The sequence below is a fragment of the Panthera leo genome, chromosome E3, assembly GCF_018350215.1.
Source record: "Panthera leo isolate Ple1 chromosome E3, P.leo_Ple1_pat1.1, whole genome shotgun sequence".
NCBI lineage: Eukaryota > Metazoa > Chordata > Mammalia > Carnivora > Felidae > Panthera > Panthera leo.
The window spans coordinates 31,300,271-31,318,259 of NC_056694.1; the positions used below are offsets into that span (position 1 = coordinate 31,300,271).

Below are 17,989 nucleotides of genomic sequence, written 5' to 3' on the forward strand. Positions count from 1 at the left end.
TGGGCTGCGCCCAGCCATCCCCCAAGCAGCCACAAGGCTGCCTCCTGAAAGCAGGACACAGGAAGTGTGGTTTAAACATCACATCAAAAAGACTTGTAAAAAGTACCTAAGCTTGATTTTTTTTTTTTTTTTTTGCTTTTTTAAAAATCGTGGTAAAATATACATAATGAAATGTACCGCATTAACCATTCTTTTTAATTTTTTGTGTTTATTTTTTTATTTTTGAGACAGGGCACAAGTCGGGGAGGGGCAGAGAGAGAGGGAGACACAGAATCCCAAGCAGGCTCCAGGCTCCGAGCCATCAGCACAGAGCCCGATGTGGAGCTCGAACCCATGGAATGCGAGATCATGACCTGAGCCGAAGTCAGACGCTCAACCGACTGACCCACCCCGGCGCCCCTACCACGTTAACCATTTTTAAGTTAGAATTCAGTAGCATTAAGTACAGTCGCCATGTTGTACGACCATGACCACCGTGTAACCTTCCCATCATCCCAAACAGAAACTCTGTACCCATTAAACACTAACTCCCCCATTGTCCCCTCTCCCCAGGGGCCTCTATTTTACTTTCCGTCTCTGGTAATGTGACTATTCCAGATACTTCCTCTGGGTGGAATCCATTCAACATACGACCTTCTGTGTCTGGCTACTCTCATTTAGCATCACGTTTCAAGGATCATCCACATTACAGTATTTATCTGTACTTCACTTCTTTTTGTCTGAGTAATATCCCCACTATATGTCCATACCACGTTGCATTCATCTATTCATCTGTCGGCAGACATTTGCCTTTTTTGCATCTTTTGGCTCTTGTGAATAAGGCTTTTAGGAACATTTTTGTATACGAGTGTCCGTTTGAGTCCCTGCTTTCAATTCTTTTAGGTCTGTATTTAGGAGTGGAATTGCTGGATCGTACAATAATTCCGTTTACTTTTTTTTTTAAGTTCATTTATTTTTGAGGGAGAGAGACAGTCTGAGTGGAAGAGGGGCAGAGAGAGAGGAAGACACAGAATCCCAACCAGGCTCCAGGCTCTGAGTTGTCAGCAGAGAGCCTGACATGGGGCTCAAACTCACAAGTGGTGAGATCATGACCTGAGCCGAAATCGGACACTTAGACTGAGCCACCCGGGCGCCGCTATTTACCTTTCTGAGCAGCTATACCATTTTACATTGATATATTTTTTATTAATAGAGATGGAATGGACTTTATTTCTGTGCAAATGAAATTAACTCTGCTATTAAACTCTCTCTTAGGAAAAAACCTTAAACTTGCCAATTAAAGGTAACTATAGCCACTTCCAGATTTTTTTTTTAATTTTACAGAGAGAGTGTGTGCACACGAGTGGGGTAGAAGGGCAGAGAGAGAGAGAATCTCAGTCAGACTCCCAACAGACTGCTCAATCCCCCAACCCTGGGATCATGACCTGAGGTGAAATCCAGAATCAGATGCTCAAGCGACGCAGGCACCCAGGCTCCACCCTAGGTTTCTTTTTTAACTGTGGTAAGATTTACTTAACATAAAATCTGCCAATTTAAAGCTTATAATTCAGAACTTGGTACATTTTTAAGAATGAACAAATGCACAATAATCACAGATACTGGATCACTTTTGAAGACTCCAGTCTATTTACATGTAAAACCTAAACATCCCGGGGTGCCTGGGTGGCTCATTCGGTTGAGCACCTGACTCCTGATTTCAGTTCAGGTCATGATCCCAGGGTCATGGGATCGAGCCCCGTATTGGGCTCTGCACTGAGCATGGAACCTCCTTGAGATTCTCTCTCTCGCCCTCTCTCCCTCTGCCCCTCCCCAGCCTCCACCCTCCACCCCCCCCCCATTGGCATCTCTCTAAAAATGAATTGATAGATGGATAGATAAACACTAATCATCCCTACTGACTCCAGAGAACAAGGGCCAATTATCTTGGTGGAGGTGGGTGTAGATCAGAAAAACAAAGCAAGATAAGGAGGATAAACTGCCACCTACTGCCCGGCTGTGGCCTGGCTCCTCCCCCACCTGTGGGCTTCACCCTGTTCCGCTCTCCCCCATCCCGACTGACCCTGCTGCAGCCTCGCTGATGTGCCTGACACTCGTCCAACATGTCAAACACACTCCACCTCGGGGCCTCCCCGGCCATGAACAGAAACCGCACCAGGGAGTCCACTGAAGGAATTTCACACAGGCCATCTGTTACGAAGACTTTGCAAGAGCTACGAGGCCAAATAAGAGAATAATGAGGCCACAGAAATTACTAATGGCAGAAAGCCAATCCATCCCTGAAGCCAGAAGAACAAAAGCAAGAGGTAGTGTTCAAAGTATAAGAACCAGGGTGTCTGGGTTGAGCGTCTGACTTTGGCTCAGGTCATAATCTCGCGGTCTGTGGGTTTGAGCCCCGCATCAGGCTTTGTGCTGACAGCGCGGAGCCTGGAGCCTGCTTCGGATTCTGTGCCTCCCTCTCTCTCTGCCCCTTGCCCACTTGTGCTCTGTCTCTCTCTCTCAAAAATAAATAATAAACATTAAAAATTTTTTTTTGTTTAAAAAAGTGTAAGAACTGAGGGGCACCTAGGTGGTTTAGTCACTTAAGCCTCCGACTTCGGCTCAGGTCATGATCTCACAGTTCGTGAGTTCGTGCCCCACGTCGGGCTCTGTGCTGTCAGCACAGAGCCTGATTCGGATCCTCAGTCCCTCTCTCTCTGTGCCCCTCCTCCGCTAGTTCTCTCTCTTTCTTTCAAAATAAACAAACTTTTAAAAACCTTGAAAAAAAAAGAGTATAAGAACTGAAAGGGGATTTAACAGCAGAGTTAAGTTCAACTGCAAAGAGATAAAGGCAATCCCATCTCTACTCAAAAAAAATAAATTATCAATATAAAATAGCACGGCCACTGTTGACAATAGTTCGGTGGTTCCTCAAAAAGTAAACACAGAATTACCGTATGGTCCAGCAATTCCACTCCTAAATACATGCCAGCCGGGCAACGGCTGGACTGTGGCATTGGCACCAGAGAGGACGGTGAAACAGGAAAGCCAAGGCCTAACCAGCAGACCTCATGGGACCTCGACAGACCACAGAGGAAGCACGGCGTTGCTACAGATGCCGTGTGAGGCCGGGAAGAAATGCTCTAGCTTCCCTTTTCCTCCCACCTTCTAACCTCATCACTATCTCCCTCTGGACGAGCGTGAAGACAGTGGGCAAGGGAGCCTGGGAAACAGTCTGCAGGGAAGGCAGACAATAAATTTGAGAGCAAACAGGCAAAGGACTACAGGCTTTTCAATGTGTTGAACTACCTAAGACGTCTTCCCCCAGGTAACAGTATTGCTTCCTCCCTTCCTCCCTCAGGTCTCTATTCAAAAGTCCATAGAGATGGTCTCTGACCGCTCTATGCAGAAGACTGAACCCCCACCCCGTCCCAGGCCGCTAGCTGCTCATCGAAATCTCTCTTCTTCCTGAATCCCCAGACAACCCTTCCCAGCCTGCTCTGCAGCGGCCAGACAACTCAGTGGGCACCAACCCAGGGGCCTTTCACCGGCCTGATGCGCTCATCTCTGTCGTCTGCCTGGCCCCCACGAGCATCCGGGGTTGAAGTCCCGAGCTGTAACAATGTAGCAGAGCGCACTTGGCATCCACCCACAGAACATGCGAGTCTACACCACCTCCTTTACTAAAAAGGGGGAACGGGCCACACGAAGGGCTTCTAAGGCTTGTGCCTCGTTTCCATTTAGGGATGTACCCCATCCTCTGCTGAAGACTCGTGTTCATGCTGACAGGAATAAAGCAAAGGACTCATGGGTCCAACAGGCCAGGCAATTACGGATTGAAAACTGACAACTCTGAGGCCAAATCTGAGTTAATTTACTAGACATTAAAATCAAACACTTTTAGGGGTACCTAGGTGGCTCAGTCGGTTAAGCATCTGACTCTTGAATTCAGCTCAGGGCCCTGAGTTCAAGCCCCACATTGGGCTCCACACTGGGCATGAAGCCTCCTTTAAAAAATAATAATTGGGGCGCCTGGGTGGCGCAGTCGGTTAAGCGTCTGACTTCAGCCAGGTCACGATCTCGCGGTCCGTGAGTTCGAGCCCCACGTCAGGCTCTGGGCTGATGGCTCGGAGCCTGGAGCCTGTTTCCGATTCTGTGTCTGCCTCTCTCTCTGCCCCTCCCCCGTTCATGCTCTGTCTCTCTCTGTCCCAAAAATAAATAAAAAACGTTGAAAAAAAAAATTAAAAAAAAAATTAATAATAATAATAATAAAATAAAATGAGACACCTTTCAAACAGCCAAAGGTTTGGCCCAGAGGCCTCAGTCTGGCTACAGAGGATCCTTATATGCTGGGACAGTTTCGTGCCCTTTAGTAAGCAGCCACTGGCCCACGCCCTCAGCCACCCAGACTGTCAAGGACCCTCCCCAGGACACTGTGGACATCCCTGTAATCAAGGAGCTCACAGGTGCACACCTGGCTCAAGGGGGCTAGCATTCTGGCTCTGACTTCCCCCCAAGGCCAGCGTTCTCTACCAGCTGTTAAACATGTTTATCACCACCCCTGGACAGAGCTCAGTGTTTCCTTCCCACCTTCCACAGACATCCTTCCAAGGCTCTTTGTGCCAAAACTAGCTGATTTGCAAGTTTATAAACATGACACAGAAACACAAAGAGGGAACTGAAAACCCTACAGGGGTGGGAGGGTGGGGAGTGGACTTCCCCTCATGAACAAAAGGATGGGCCCGGGCTTCTCCCGGCACATGAAGCTTCCTCCAAAAATACTCTTCTACAGAAATGAAATTGTTACCCAAGGTGACCCAATGAAGCAAAATATAAATTCTGCTTTGAGCTAAATGCAATCAACCATTTTCAAAAAGCCCCACTGAGGATCAAGGAAGTCGGTTTCTCTAATTTTACAGCTGGGTGTATATTAATACCACCTGCTTCCAGCTGACTGTGAAGAGATACAGACAGCAGAGGGTGGGGTCTGGCTTCCCAGGACCATGAGCCCCACGTCCTGAAGTCTGGGTCCTGGAGTCCTTGTTTTGAACATCCTTTTTGGTGGCCAGGCACCTTGCAATACACTGGGGCTACAAGAAAGAACAAAGGGCAAAAATAGATCCAGCCCTTGACCATCGAGAGAGAAAGTCTGGAAAACACATAGCGCCAGAAATAGGTTTGATGAGACAAACCTATTTTTTTGATGAGACTATTGGGTGTGAGAGTTGGGGGGAGGGCAGAAAGGAGAAGAAGACACCTAGAGGGTGGGCAGAGGCCAGGTGAACTGGGTGAGGAGCTCACGAATGACTTTTTGGGGGGGAAATCTGAAATTGCAAGAGAGAGCAGATCAAAACCACAATGAGATACCACTTCCCAGCCATTTGAATGGGTATTATCAAAAAATAGGGGCGCCTGGGTGGCTCAGTCGGTTAAGCGTCCGACTTCAGCTCAGGTCACGATCTCACGGTCCGTGAGTTCGAGCCCCGCGTCGGGCTCTGGGCCGATGGCTCAGAGCCTGGAGCCTGCTTCCGATTCTGTGTCTCCCTCTCTCTCTGCCCCTCCCCCGTTCATGCTCTGTCTCTCTCTGTCTCAAAAATAAATAAACATTTAAAAAAAAAATTTTAAAAAAAAATAAATTAATTAATTAATTAATTAATTAATGGGTGCACCTGGGTGGCTCGGATGGTTAAACACCTGAGTCCTGATATTGGCTCCGGCCATGATCTCACGGCGGTGGGATCGAGCCCCACGTTGGGCCCCACACTGAGTGTGGAGCCTGCTTGGGATTCTCTCTCTCCCGCTCTGACCCTCCCCCCGCACATTCTCATTCTCTGTCTCTGGCTCAAAATAAAATAAACTTAAAAAAAAATAAATAACATCTTTTTAAAATAATCACTTAATGAATGAAAATAACGAGCGTTGGCTAGAATGTGGACAAACTGGAACCCCCGCCTGTGGCCAGTAGGAATGAATGTACAATGAGGCAGCCGCTACAGAAAACAGCAATACAGCGTCTCTTCAAAAAGTGAAACATAAAATTACCACCCGATCCAGCAATTCTACTTCTGGGTATTTATCCAAAAGAACGGAGAGCAGGGATGCAAATAGTTCTGTCGACACCCACGTTCATGGCAGCATTACTACAAATAGAAGCAACCCCGGTGTGCAGCCAGAGATGAGTAAAGTGGGGTGTGTGTGTGTGTGTGTGTGTGTGTGTGTGTGGCGCGCGCGTACACAATGGAGTATTATTCAGCCTTAAAAAGGAAGGAAATTCTGACATACTACAAAGGCGCAAACCCTGAAGACATTATGTTAAAAGAAATAAGCCTTATCCATGTGGAGTAGAAGTACACCTTACTTACAAGAAGTACTGAAGACACATTCATAGAGACGGAAAGGAGAATGGCGGGTGCCAGGGGCTGGGAGGAGGGAGAATGGAGAGTCCGTGTTTAATGGGGATAGACTGTGAACAAGGGGAAATGAAAAGGTTCTGAGGTGAATGGTGGTGATGGTCGTACAATGTATACACTTAGAATGGTTACAACGGTCATCTTTAAGTTATATATGTTTTGCCACAATTTAAAAGCGAGAAGAGAAGTTTGAGTCGTTAGCGTTTGAGCGAGGGCTAGGGAGGAAGGAGGGTAATGGAAAGGTAAGAACGAAGTACACTTCCAGACTCGACAGCTTCAGGTCTGCAGAGACCAGCAGTGCCGTTCAAAATTTAGGATTTAACCATCTAAAGCGATCAATGAGCAATGAAAAGACAGAGGTACTGAAGACCTTCTCCCCCAGAGAGTCTAGCATTAACACTTTAGGGGCTGAATCATGAAGAGGTCCGAGAAGCCCCCCAGCAGGGGCTGTGGCAGGAGGGGAACTCACAAGACTCGGGTCATGGTTTATCGACTGGATCCAAGTGTTGCAATGTCTTACCTGCCATCTCCATGTCAGCCCTGGGTGTGTGGCAGGGCTTAGAGGAAGGGCAGAGACAGACAAAGCAGGGAGGGGAGAGACCTCAGAAGCCATGACAAGGTGTGTGTCCTCCGGCCCCACTCTGAAAAGAACCGTGACAGAACTTCAAGTAGGAGGCAGGGGAGCAGGCTGGTCACTGAAGACACCCCCGCCCCCGCCTGGCACAACGTGCACAGTGGACTAGAGAAGATGGCAACGGATGGCAGAAGGACAAAACAGGGCAGAGGGGAAGGACAAGAAGGCTGCAAGGAAGCCCAGAAGCTGTCAGGAAAGCTGGGTGAAGGGCAGAGCCATTCGCTAAGCAAGGAATACAGGAGCAAATGGGGGAGGTCAGGAAGATTCCGTCCTGGAACCTGCGATGAGCCTGTGGTACATCCAAACAGAGACACGTAAAAGAGGGGGTCGGGGGAGGGAGAACTCTCAGTAATGAACACACAGACAGCAGTTTTCACCAAGGAATTCGGGCAGTACTTGTATGCACAGAAACAAGAGCAAACGAAAGAATGAGAAGACGAACGATATTTAATATTTGAGGGTGCAGAAATGACAGAAGGATGCACAAAGCAGCAGTAAGTATGCCAGGACGTGGTGGCAGAGAGGGGGAGACTGTTTCAACGTCACAGGGTCCTTGCTGCCCACGGCTGCTGAACAGACAAGGAAATCAGACTTACGCTCTACAGGACAGGCAGATCCATAACAGCAGGTGCGACTCTGGTATGTCCTGAACCAAGCGTATGACCCTGTCACAGACCGCCAACACGTCACCTCATGACGATACGTTAGTGATTCACAAAAACAGCAAATTCCAAGGTTTTGCAGAGAAATGTCACCCGTGCGGTCTGAACATGTCCCTCCAAGACTCCTGCCCCTAAAGTGATGGTATTAGGAGGTGGGGCCTTCGGGAGAGAACGCTTAGTCCAAGAAGGTGGAGGCCTCATGGAATGGGATCATGGCCCTTAGGAAAGAGGTTCCAGGGTGTCCCGTGCTCCTTCCACCCCGTAAGGACACAGAGAGAGGCACCGGCTATGGAGCAGAGAAGGGGCCCTCACTCAACCATGCCGGCACCTTGATCCTGGACCTCCCAGCCTCTAGAACTGTGAGAAATAAACTGCTGTTGCTTCTAGGCTCCTCCGGCTGTGGTCTCTCGTTACGGCAGCCCAAGCAGACCAAGACAGGCACAAGCTGCAGTGGGTCCATCTCCATTCTCCAGTACGATGAAAAATAATTCCTTTTTCCACACCGCATTCCACATTGACAACTTTGGGCAAAACCCTCCAATCCCAAGCCAAGCCTATGCAGAGCTCTCTGCCGCTTTTAATTCATCTTTAGTAACTTTAAAAATCGATCTTTGCTCTCTTCCTTGGTAGCACTCTGGTACCTCAGAAATCACGAAAGATAGGACTGTGAAAATTGAAATATCGCATTTATGAATACATTTTTATCGAAGTACCTATATATTTCCCAAAAACTCTGCTAGGAGCTGGAAAGTCAAGAGGAAGTAAGACACACATGATACCCTGCAGTCCCAAAGCTTACCATCCAGTGGGGGTACACACATGTGAATACGGTGTGGGAAGGTAAAATGGAATCCCTGTCCTTTGTTCTCAAAGATGGGGATTAGAGAACTTGTTCTGCAAAGGGTCAAATACCAGATACTTTAGACTTTATGGGACCAACAGTCTCAGTCACAGCCGCCTAAAAGCCACCACACAAACTAAGTAGATAAACGCATGTGGCTGTGTTCCAATAAAACTTTATCTATAAAAAGAAGTAGCAGGATGTAGTTTGCTGACCTCTGCCCTAAGTGATCATAACTTATTACTTGCTGCTTAATTTACTCATGAATTCAAATGGGGGAAGGGAAAGGATCAGGATCTCTCAGAGAGCCCTCTTTCTGGAAACATACCATCATGAATAAAAGAGTAGGAGTTACAGAATCACAATCATGTGGACCTGAGTAAAAATCCCAGCTCTGCCACAATCATTAGTTCTGGAGCATTAAGAAAACGATTTCATCTCTTTGAGCCGTATTTTCTTCACCTATAAAACGGGGACACGATCATTCACTATGCACAGACGTTTCAAGAGTAAAATGAAATCAGGAACGGAGGGTCTAACAAATCCCCTGGCTCACGGGAGGTGCTCAGAATGAGTCACTAGCAAACAAGGAAGCCAGGCCTGTGGTCAGCCAATTGATTAAAAAGGAGAAAACATCCCAGTGTTGTTTCCAAGATTAACGTGCTATTCACAACTTTCCTCTCATTTCTGGAACACAGGCCTTTGACTTTTTTTTTAAGTTGTCTGGCTCTTCTCTACTGTTTAAGTTAGGACGTGTTTGGATGCGTGTCAACAAAGATCCAACTCAAGATGGCTTAAACCATTAGGAAACGTTTAGACATTTACACATCAAGTCCAGAGGTAAGGCAGGTCTGGAGTTGGTTAATTCAGAAGCTCAGTGACACTACCAAGGAACCAGGCACTTTCCATCTTTCTGAGCTGCTCTGTCCTCAGATCTGTCCCCCTTCATCACAAGATCATTGCCAAAGTTCCAAACATCACAGTCTCAAGCAACAACCCAAGGCCACAAAGTAAGTCTTCTCTCCTATTTCCGTTCAGGTGGCAATGAATTTTCTCAGAAGCCCACAGCAGACTTCTCCTTCCTTAACGGCATCTTGGGTCTGTACTAAAAGCAGCTACTGGCAAGTTGATCATCATTATGGCTGGCCTGATCTGGTCTGGATTCACTGCCCCTGCAGCTAGCTCCAGGCCTGAAGCTCTTGGCCACCCAACATCTGAACAAAATCAGCATTGTCTCAGCAAGAAGGGCAGAACTGCTGGGGGAGGAATAACCAATGCCTGCTGTCACTATTCACACTGACCTGCCTCGCTGCAAGGCACATAGACTGCAGGCCCGGACTCTGAAAATGCAGACTCCCCTCTCGCCATCCCCAAATCAATCTTTTGTGGAGATAAATCCAGCCACAGATCAAAGAGGAAACAGTTCCCCCAGACACAAGCAGGCTCTCACTTCTGGCATTTAAATCCCAAAGACGACACACTGGGTAACCTCATCCCAAGCATCTCTGGGTCCCGCACAACCCACACGTCTGCACGATCTATTCGAGGAGATCTCAGCGAGGCTTGGACACTGTCCCACACCTGCAGACAATGCACGACAAGACAAAGCTGAGCTGGTCGCAAAACTGTTTGTAATCACGTCTGCCCTACCAACATTTCACAATTCAGGGATGTTTGGGTAAAAACTCCCCAAATCAAAAGACAAACAAATGAACCCTGAATGCTAAGCCAAAAACAAATCAAAAATGCCTAACAGACAAGCAAACTAGGGAATGGGGGGCGGGGGGGAGGTGGGCAGAGAGGGGGATGCAGGTGCTCGCTAAAAACCTCACAAAACTGGAGGAAATCTGCCTGCACAACCCCTGTCTCAGGCTACAGTTCATCACAGAAGGAAAACCTGACACCTGACTTATAGGAAAGTAACCGAGATGGCCACACATGAAGGGGGCGATCTAGCAACAGGAAAAGGCACACACTCAATGTGTCACTTCAAGGGGCCACTTCCTCAGCTTTGAAAGAGGAGTCCAGACCACCTCTCCTGCAAAAACAACTGAAAACGCTAGGCAGTTATTTAACTGAAACAAAACTGAGGACCTGGGAGGTCCTGAGGACCTTGCTGCCCAGGCAAGACTTAAAGAACTCAGATCCCAAAGAGAAGGGAAGTCCACGGACAGTCCTACGCTTGGGGCCTTACTTGGCCCTCGAGGCTTCTTCCGGCTACAGAGTTTCTGACGAGAAGCTAAACAGAGCTTTCAGAATTTCCACAAGGTCTGAAAGGAAAAAATTAGAGCTCAGAACCAGCAGACGAGGATGGAAACTGGTAAACAGCTCAGGGATCCAATGTGGGCTGGACTAAACAGTGTCCCCCGAAAATTCCTGTCCGTCTGAAACCACAGAATGTGACTTTACTTGGAAAAAGGATCTTGCAGATGTAACTAGTTAAGTTGAGGTAATACTGGAGTAGGGTGGGGCTAAATCCCATTGGGCTGTTGTTCTAAGGAGAGAGAAGGACAAGGAGACAGAGACACAGAAGGAAGAGGCCACGGGAAGACACAGGCCCAGACTGGACTGAAGCAGCTACAACCAGGACCGCCAAGGACAGCAGACAACCACCGGAAGCTGGGCACGCATTCTCCCTCAGAGCATCCAGAAGGGACCAACCGTGCCAACACCCAGATTCTGGATTCCTGGCCTCTACAACCGGGAGACGATAAATTTCTCTCTGCTGTTTTGAGCCACCCAGGGTGTGGAAGTTTGTTATGGCAGCTCTAGGAAACGGAAATACGCTGGAAACCCCAAATACCTAGTCCTAGCAGTAAGGCAAAAGCAGAAATAGATCAGCCCTCGCAAATGCTGAAGCCCAGGCATGAAATGCTCAGTCCTCGGCAGGAGAAAACTGATCTTCCTCTACCGTACTTGCCTGAGCAGCAAGAGTGAATTCTCTCTGAAGAGAGAGAACATCATCCCAAGCTTCCAACAACACCTGGGACTCAGTCACATACACAACATACACAACACCTGAGACTCAGTCAAAACTACCAAGCACATGCCAAAGACAAGAATGCACTCAACATCAAGATGACAACAAAAAATAAGGGGCTTCTGGCGATAGCCAAGTGAGAAGTTAACAAATCCTCTCCCTAGAAAGCAAGTTTATAACTAGACAGAAATGAAAGAGACCACCATTCCACACTCTGGAAACTGACTTCAGGGGTTTACCATCTGAGAAGTGTTTATGTTCGAAAACTGCTAAATTTCAGGTAAGAACAGCAAGAATGCTAACAACACAACACTATCTCAGCTGTCAGGGACACAGTCAACAGTAAATGTGGGCCCAGAGCCAGAGATCCTCAAGCTGAAGAAAAGCTAGAAATCCATCTTTCAGCACAAAATCTCATCATTTTTAAATGTTGAGAACTTTAAAAAAAAAATTTTTAAGCACACTGTACAAGGGCACCAGTTTCTAAACTCAGCCCAACGTGCACCCCAACCCCAGCTGAACAAACGCAGTCCTGCCCAGCAAGACCCTCAGTACTATCGACTGTATTGTGATTTTCGACAGTATCATTTTGTTCAGTCATTACCTTGAACTCCGTTCTCCTCTCTTCAAAAGGTAATGTTCCTCATGTGTAAACAGAGCTACTGCAACAGCCTGTGGGTTAATTCACTGTTATCCTATTGTCCCCTGTCACTTCCAGTCCAGTTAACTGGGCTACAGTGGTCTACAGAGGAGCAACAAAGGGCAGGGCACCAGGCCTCCTGCCAGAAGAGGGGGGAGCTGACAGCAGCCAGGAATCTGACATCAATGTGACCTGGTTGGAAGCCTCAGCTCTGCCATTTACTAGCTATGCGAAAGTGAGCAACTTATTCACTTATCTGAGCCTCGGTGGCATCATCCGAAAAATAAGGGCATCATCACCCAGCCTGGAAAGCTGCTGCCAGGTTATCAAGCACCAGCTCTGGCAGCTCTGTGCCCAGGCCTAGGCTCTGCACGCGCTTTCTCATTGAGCCCCCACCACAAAACCGTGACCTTATTTTACGCACGAGGAAATGGAAGCTCAGAGAGAGGATGTCCCAGGGAGCTCACGTGTGACGAGTCACAGAGCGGGATTTCTAGGGTCACACGTCACCAGCTCTAGGGTCTGGTATTAACTGCAAAGCTACATAAAGGGCCCAGGCCAGCAGCCAGCAGGGACGAGGGAGCACAGTGACACTCATTCACATCCAACCCTCCTCTCAAGATTTCATTTTCTCCATTCCGCCTGCTACGGTCATTCCAATGGCTTTACGAACAGCTGTAAACAGCCACCAATCTGATTCGTCCTGACTCCTGGCAGCTGAAAACCCACCACCACCCCCCCCACATAAGGATTTAATAAAACGTTCAATAAGAGGAAAGAGGCTCTAATCAGCCAAGGACCATGTGTACCAGTGACTGGTTAACTGCACCGCGACAAGACTGAAGGAAGCCCTTGGCAGCCACTCGCGGGCTAAGCCAGTTCGGTCTTTCCCCCGCTCCTAATTGCCGGGAGGCCCGGAACCTCTTCCACGGCAGAAAGCAAAGCAGAGACCCTGCTCACCGGCCGGGGTCTGTTCCGGATGCAGGTGCAGAAAGGGCGCTGAGACACCGGGAAGCGGCATGAACGAACGGTGGCCACAGCCTCACACGTGTGCTGGTGCTCCTCTGATCACCAGGCCCAAGTAAGAGAAAGACACGAATCCTAGTCCGGGTAGGGCCAGACAGAGCCATCCTGCACGGCCGAAGGTTGGAGCCCCCGTGGGAGGAGACGGAGGAAGAGTCTACGCGTTTAAAGGGTGTTGGGGAGAGGAGGGTAACTGGTTACACGGTGACTAGGCTCTAGGAACGGAGGCGGCCTCGGCGGAAGCCTCCGGACAGCCCCCCAGGGAGACGGAATGTACGTCAGCCTCACCGGTGAAAACAACGAAGACGCAGCAGGGGCGCTGCCCTAGGGTCTACCAGCCTTACCCTCAGGGCCTGACTCCAAAGCCAACGTTGCCTCCCACCGGGCCAGTGGCTGACCTCACCGGACGGAAGCAGACCCAAGGCCTCGTGGCCTACCCCAGACTGGTTCCTCTCAAGTAGCTGCGCACAGACAGGGAAGAAGGAAACGAGAAGAAACACGAGGGCCCATCATGGTGAGGAGGACCCTGGGAAAAGGTACGTCCTCCAGCAGCTCATCAACCAGCCCAGAGCACTGAGCCGGCTGCATGTGGAGGACAGAAGCCACCAAGATGGCAGAGGCCAACATCCTAGGCGACCGAGGCAGCAGGCGGTGGTTTCCACGAGGAATGAGGCCCTTGCAGGCGGCTCCTGTCTGAGCCGGCCCCGTATGTCCCCAAATCTTAAAGAAGGGACCCAGGAGCACAGAAGAAAAATCGACAGTAACGGGAATCCCTCTCGTGGCTGTCCCCTGACCCCAAGGGGAAGCACGTTCGCTCGTGAACAGGAGCAACTGGGGAGATGAACGACAGAGCTGAGAATCCAAGGAAGGCAGACACACAACACGAGGGAGAGGGAGGGGGAGAGGGAGAGGGAGAGGCAGAGACCTGCCTTGTCTGGCAGAGAATTCCCACAGACGCCCCGGCCAGACACGGCGAGGGCCGATGGTCAGCTGTGAGCGAGGGGCCCTCCGAACATTTCGGTCAGCAGTGACATGCACGTCGCCACAGTGACAAGATTCAGGAACTCAGAGCAGCACTCACAAGCAGGGTCTGAAAGAACCTACTCTTTAAAATGTCCTGGAGGGGGGCCCCTGGGTGGCTCGGTCGCTTAAGCGTCCGACTTCAGCTCAGGTCACGATCTCACAGTCCGTGAGTTCGAGCCCCGCGTCGGGCTCTGTGCTGACAGCTCGGAGCCTGGAGCCTGTTTCAGATTCTATGTCTCCCTCTCTCTCTGCCTCTCCCTGTTCATGCTCTGTCTCTCTCTGTCTCAAAAATAAATAAACGTTAAAAAAAATTTTTTTTTAAATAAAATGTCCTGGAGGAAGGGCAGAGTACGTATCTTATAGGACATGAGATGCTTCTAGGTTCAGATCCAAAGCAAATCGCTTCGAACAGTTTCCTCATCTGCATAATGGAGAAAATAAGGTCCCTGCTACTCACAAGGCTGCCGAATGAGCTAACTGACATAAAAGACTGACGAGGTTCCAGGCTTGTGCAAACTGCTCCTATGTGTCAGTAGTCATTATTAACACTGGCCCGTCGGTCAGACACACAGGAGCAGGACACGCGGGAAATGCTCTGGCAACACGCATACGGACGGTAGCAGAGGCGTAAGCTCAGAGACCTGCTGTCGCTGTTGCTGAAGACAGACTTGACCGCGGAATGGCGTGCTATCCCCATGCACAAAATTAGAACACGTTGAGTTCCCAGCGATTGCCAGCCACGCTGGTCACATATGCACCTTGGCTGCAGCACCCCGAGCCCCCAGAGATGGCAACCCGCGGCTCCAAGGGGTCCGCAAAGGACAACGCCAATAGTGACTGCGGGTAAGACTTTCTCACTCGTGGATTTCTGCACCACCACGCTCCCCCCACCCCCGTCCCACACGCTTAAAAAATAAATGAAAACTTTTTAAAAGGAGGGCAACAGAAAAGACCTCATCCTCTGCGCTGCATCAGGCCAAGCAGTACCTGTTTCTGTTTTGCTGGCGAAGCCTGCTGCCTGTTTGATTGCGGCCGCCGTGAGCGCCAATCCCCGGCTCCTCTTCAGGCCATGCTGCAGGACGGCCTCAAACTGGGCGCACAGACAGGTCACCCTGCAAGGGAACCAGTGATTCATCAGTCCATCTGTGAAGGGAGACAGACAACCAGGGCAGCCCCAGCACCTCCGGGGAGGGGGTGTGTCAGCGGTTGTAAAGCTCAACGGGAAGGTACACACTGGACAGCTGGATTGGCAGTCAGGTAAGTGACACGGAATTGACTGGGGCCTCTCCACACACCTCTCCCCGTTTCTGTTCATTTCACATAAGTCCAGGAAGCCCCACAAAGTCTGGCCATATTCATCAGACTCCTGAACGCATAGTAACAATTCCCAGGAAACAAGGGAAATGGAATTGGTGCCAGCCATCAGAGGAGAAAAGAATAAAATCCAATTTAAAAACAGATCAGTTAGGCTTAGGGAGGGACTGGCTGCTAACTGTATCCAATTCACAAGTTCCAACTCTAATTCATATCACATGTACTTTAAAGAATTAGATTATCTTTGAAGAGATTGAATGCACCAGCCTGCCAAATTGGAAACATTGTATAATTTCATGGCCTGTTACATACACTAAAAAAATAATATGAATTCTGATTCTTGTTCTTTATTTTGTTGCAAGAATATTGTGAAGTCAGATCCAGAGTTAATGGAAAGAATTTTCAATTAAGTTACAACTACTGTGGATTCAATTAAATTTATTTCTCAATAACCAAGGAAATAGTTTCAAGATCATGTTGGCAAAGAGAGGAGGTCACAGCTACTATGTCCTATTCTTAACAACCATCCCAGGGCTCTCGAGCCCCAAGGCCCATTGGGTCTGTGGACTTCAGAGACCCTTCCATTCACTCATGCAACATTCGTTAAAAAATCCTGAACTCCTCTGTGCCAGGCTCTATTAATCTAGGCTCTGAGGATACAAAGACATACCAAGGTCTCTGCCTCACCACATTTGCATGGTTCTAACAGAGGGAGATACACAAACTAAGCAGACCATTTCAGTTATGAGAACTTTGAAGAAAATAAAACAAGACGAGGTGATAGGTGGAGACACGTCAGGAACAGGCTTAGATTCGGTGGCCCAAATGGAGGTAACCTTGGAGTTACGACCCGGATGTGACAAGACATAGCAGGCTGGGCAGGGGGACCCAGTGCAAAGGCCCGGAGGCCATCACCATCTGGCTCAACCTTGCCTAACTTCAGGCATTTCCTGATCCACTCACCTCTACACCTGTAGCAATAATACTCCAAGAGTTTATTGCTCTGTGGGTGGTAAAATATTTTCATAGCCATTATTTCATTAACTCTTTCCACCAACATTATGATACAGGTGGTATTACCTCCATTTTACACCTAAAAAAAAAAACAGGCTAAAGACATTTCAGAGACAGTAACATGAGTACATAATAAGCAGCAATATAAGACAGTACATAATTAACAACATCTGTACTCCAGTCCTGCCCAAGCCTGAACTGATCCAAGGTAGTTTCCAATACACCCCATACCAAGACAAACATGCTTATTCTAAGACAAATGTCCTCTCTCTCCTATACCCCACTTTTACTCGAGTCCTCTGCCTGCGCCAGAAAACCCTAACAGAGCATCAAATACCCAGCATTCATACATTCACTCTCCAGCCTGTGCTCATGACAGACATCACTAATCCATCCCAGCATTCTAGGCGACCATTGCCAATGATCAAAGCTGGCCCTCCACAGGAAAGAAACCTATGTGGCATCCCAAACCAAACAGGTGTCCTCAACTACGCTGGTTTCCAGCTCCTACCTTGGCTCTCCTGCAACTGGCTCAATGTCTGGTACACAGGACATGCTCCCTAAATCCTTTCTCAGCGGCAGGAAAATGAGTAAATAATCTTGAACCCTGAGTCCCAGATTACTCCCCCACACTGGAACAACCCTCTTTGCTGGGCAGATGTCACCCTTAAATATGAGCTGTGCCTATGCCAGTCTCTCTGCAAGTTTACTCAGGCACACATTTAAGGGCTTCCTGAAAGCTGGGACACCTAGCAAAACTATCTAAATTCCACAGCAACCAAAAGACGTATGGCAAAATGGAGCCCAGCCAAAGCCCTATCCCGGGAGGAATACACCAGAATTATTATTCTCCATAATAAACCACAGCCGGTACCTTTAAACAAATTATCGGCAAATATGGTAATGAAATCAACAATCCCTGTTAGTTTGCTTGGTTCTAGTGCACAAGTCAGTAACTGCCCCGCCAACTCTAGATAATATCTGGCCCCTAAAGAGAATGGAATGCAGGTGAACAGCACAAACCCAGTCCCCAAGGCTCAGGTTACATCATCAGTATTACCTTCCAGATGCAGACATGTCACTATCAACCTAATGCAGCAGAAAACCCACAGGGGGTACTAATCCTATAATTAATTCATTGCGATGACCACCTTGCCAAAGGCCATTCTGTTTATCGCCCTCCCCATGCCCCCTTTTCACTTCCCATTCTACCTGACCTTGTACCTACTGGTCATTCAAGACTTGGCTCGAGGGTCCCCTCCACCAGGAAGCCTTCCTGAGGGCTTCTCATTCTGAGCTTCTTTCTAGTACGGCACTTGACCAACCTCTCTGTTAATGAGCTGCTTCCTAGAGCTGTCTCCTCTCACTAACTTGAGCTCCCAGACACCAGGGATCGTGCCTCATGCATCTTCCGTGTCCCAGTATGTAGCACAATGCCTGTCCCAGTATGTGGCACAAGTGTGGTAACCGTG

At 48.7% G+C, this 17,989-nt stretch overlaps 1 protein-coding gene across 9 annotated transcripts in view; it reads right to left on the minus strand.

Moving 5' to 3' along the window:
* Nucleotides 1-17,989, minus strand: part of SNX29 (sorting nexin 29) — a 500,159-nt gene that overhangs the window by 444,917 nt on the left and 37,253 nt on the right. For all 9 annotated transcript variants that reach the window (XR_006198016.1, XM_042923016.1, XM_042923018.1 and 6 more), the window contains exon 4: nucleotides 15,177-15,301. Coding sequence is in view for 8 of the 9 variants with exons in the window: in XM_042923016.1 (XP_042778950.1) it covers nucleotides 15,177-15,301 (125 nt within the window). In the remaining variant the exon portion in view is untranslated. The remainder of the gene's footprint in view (nucleotides 1-15,176; nucleotides 15,302-17,989) is intronic.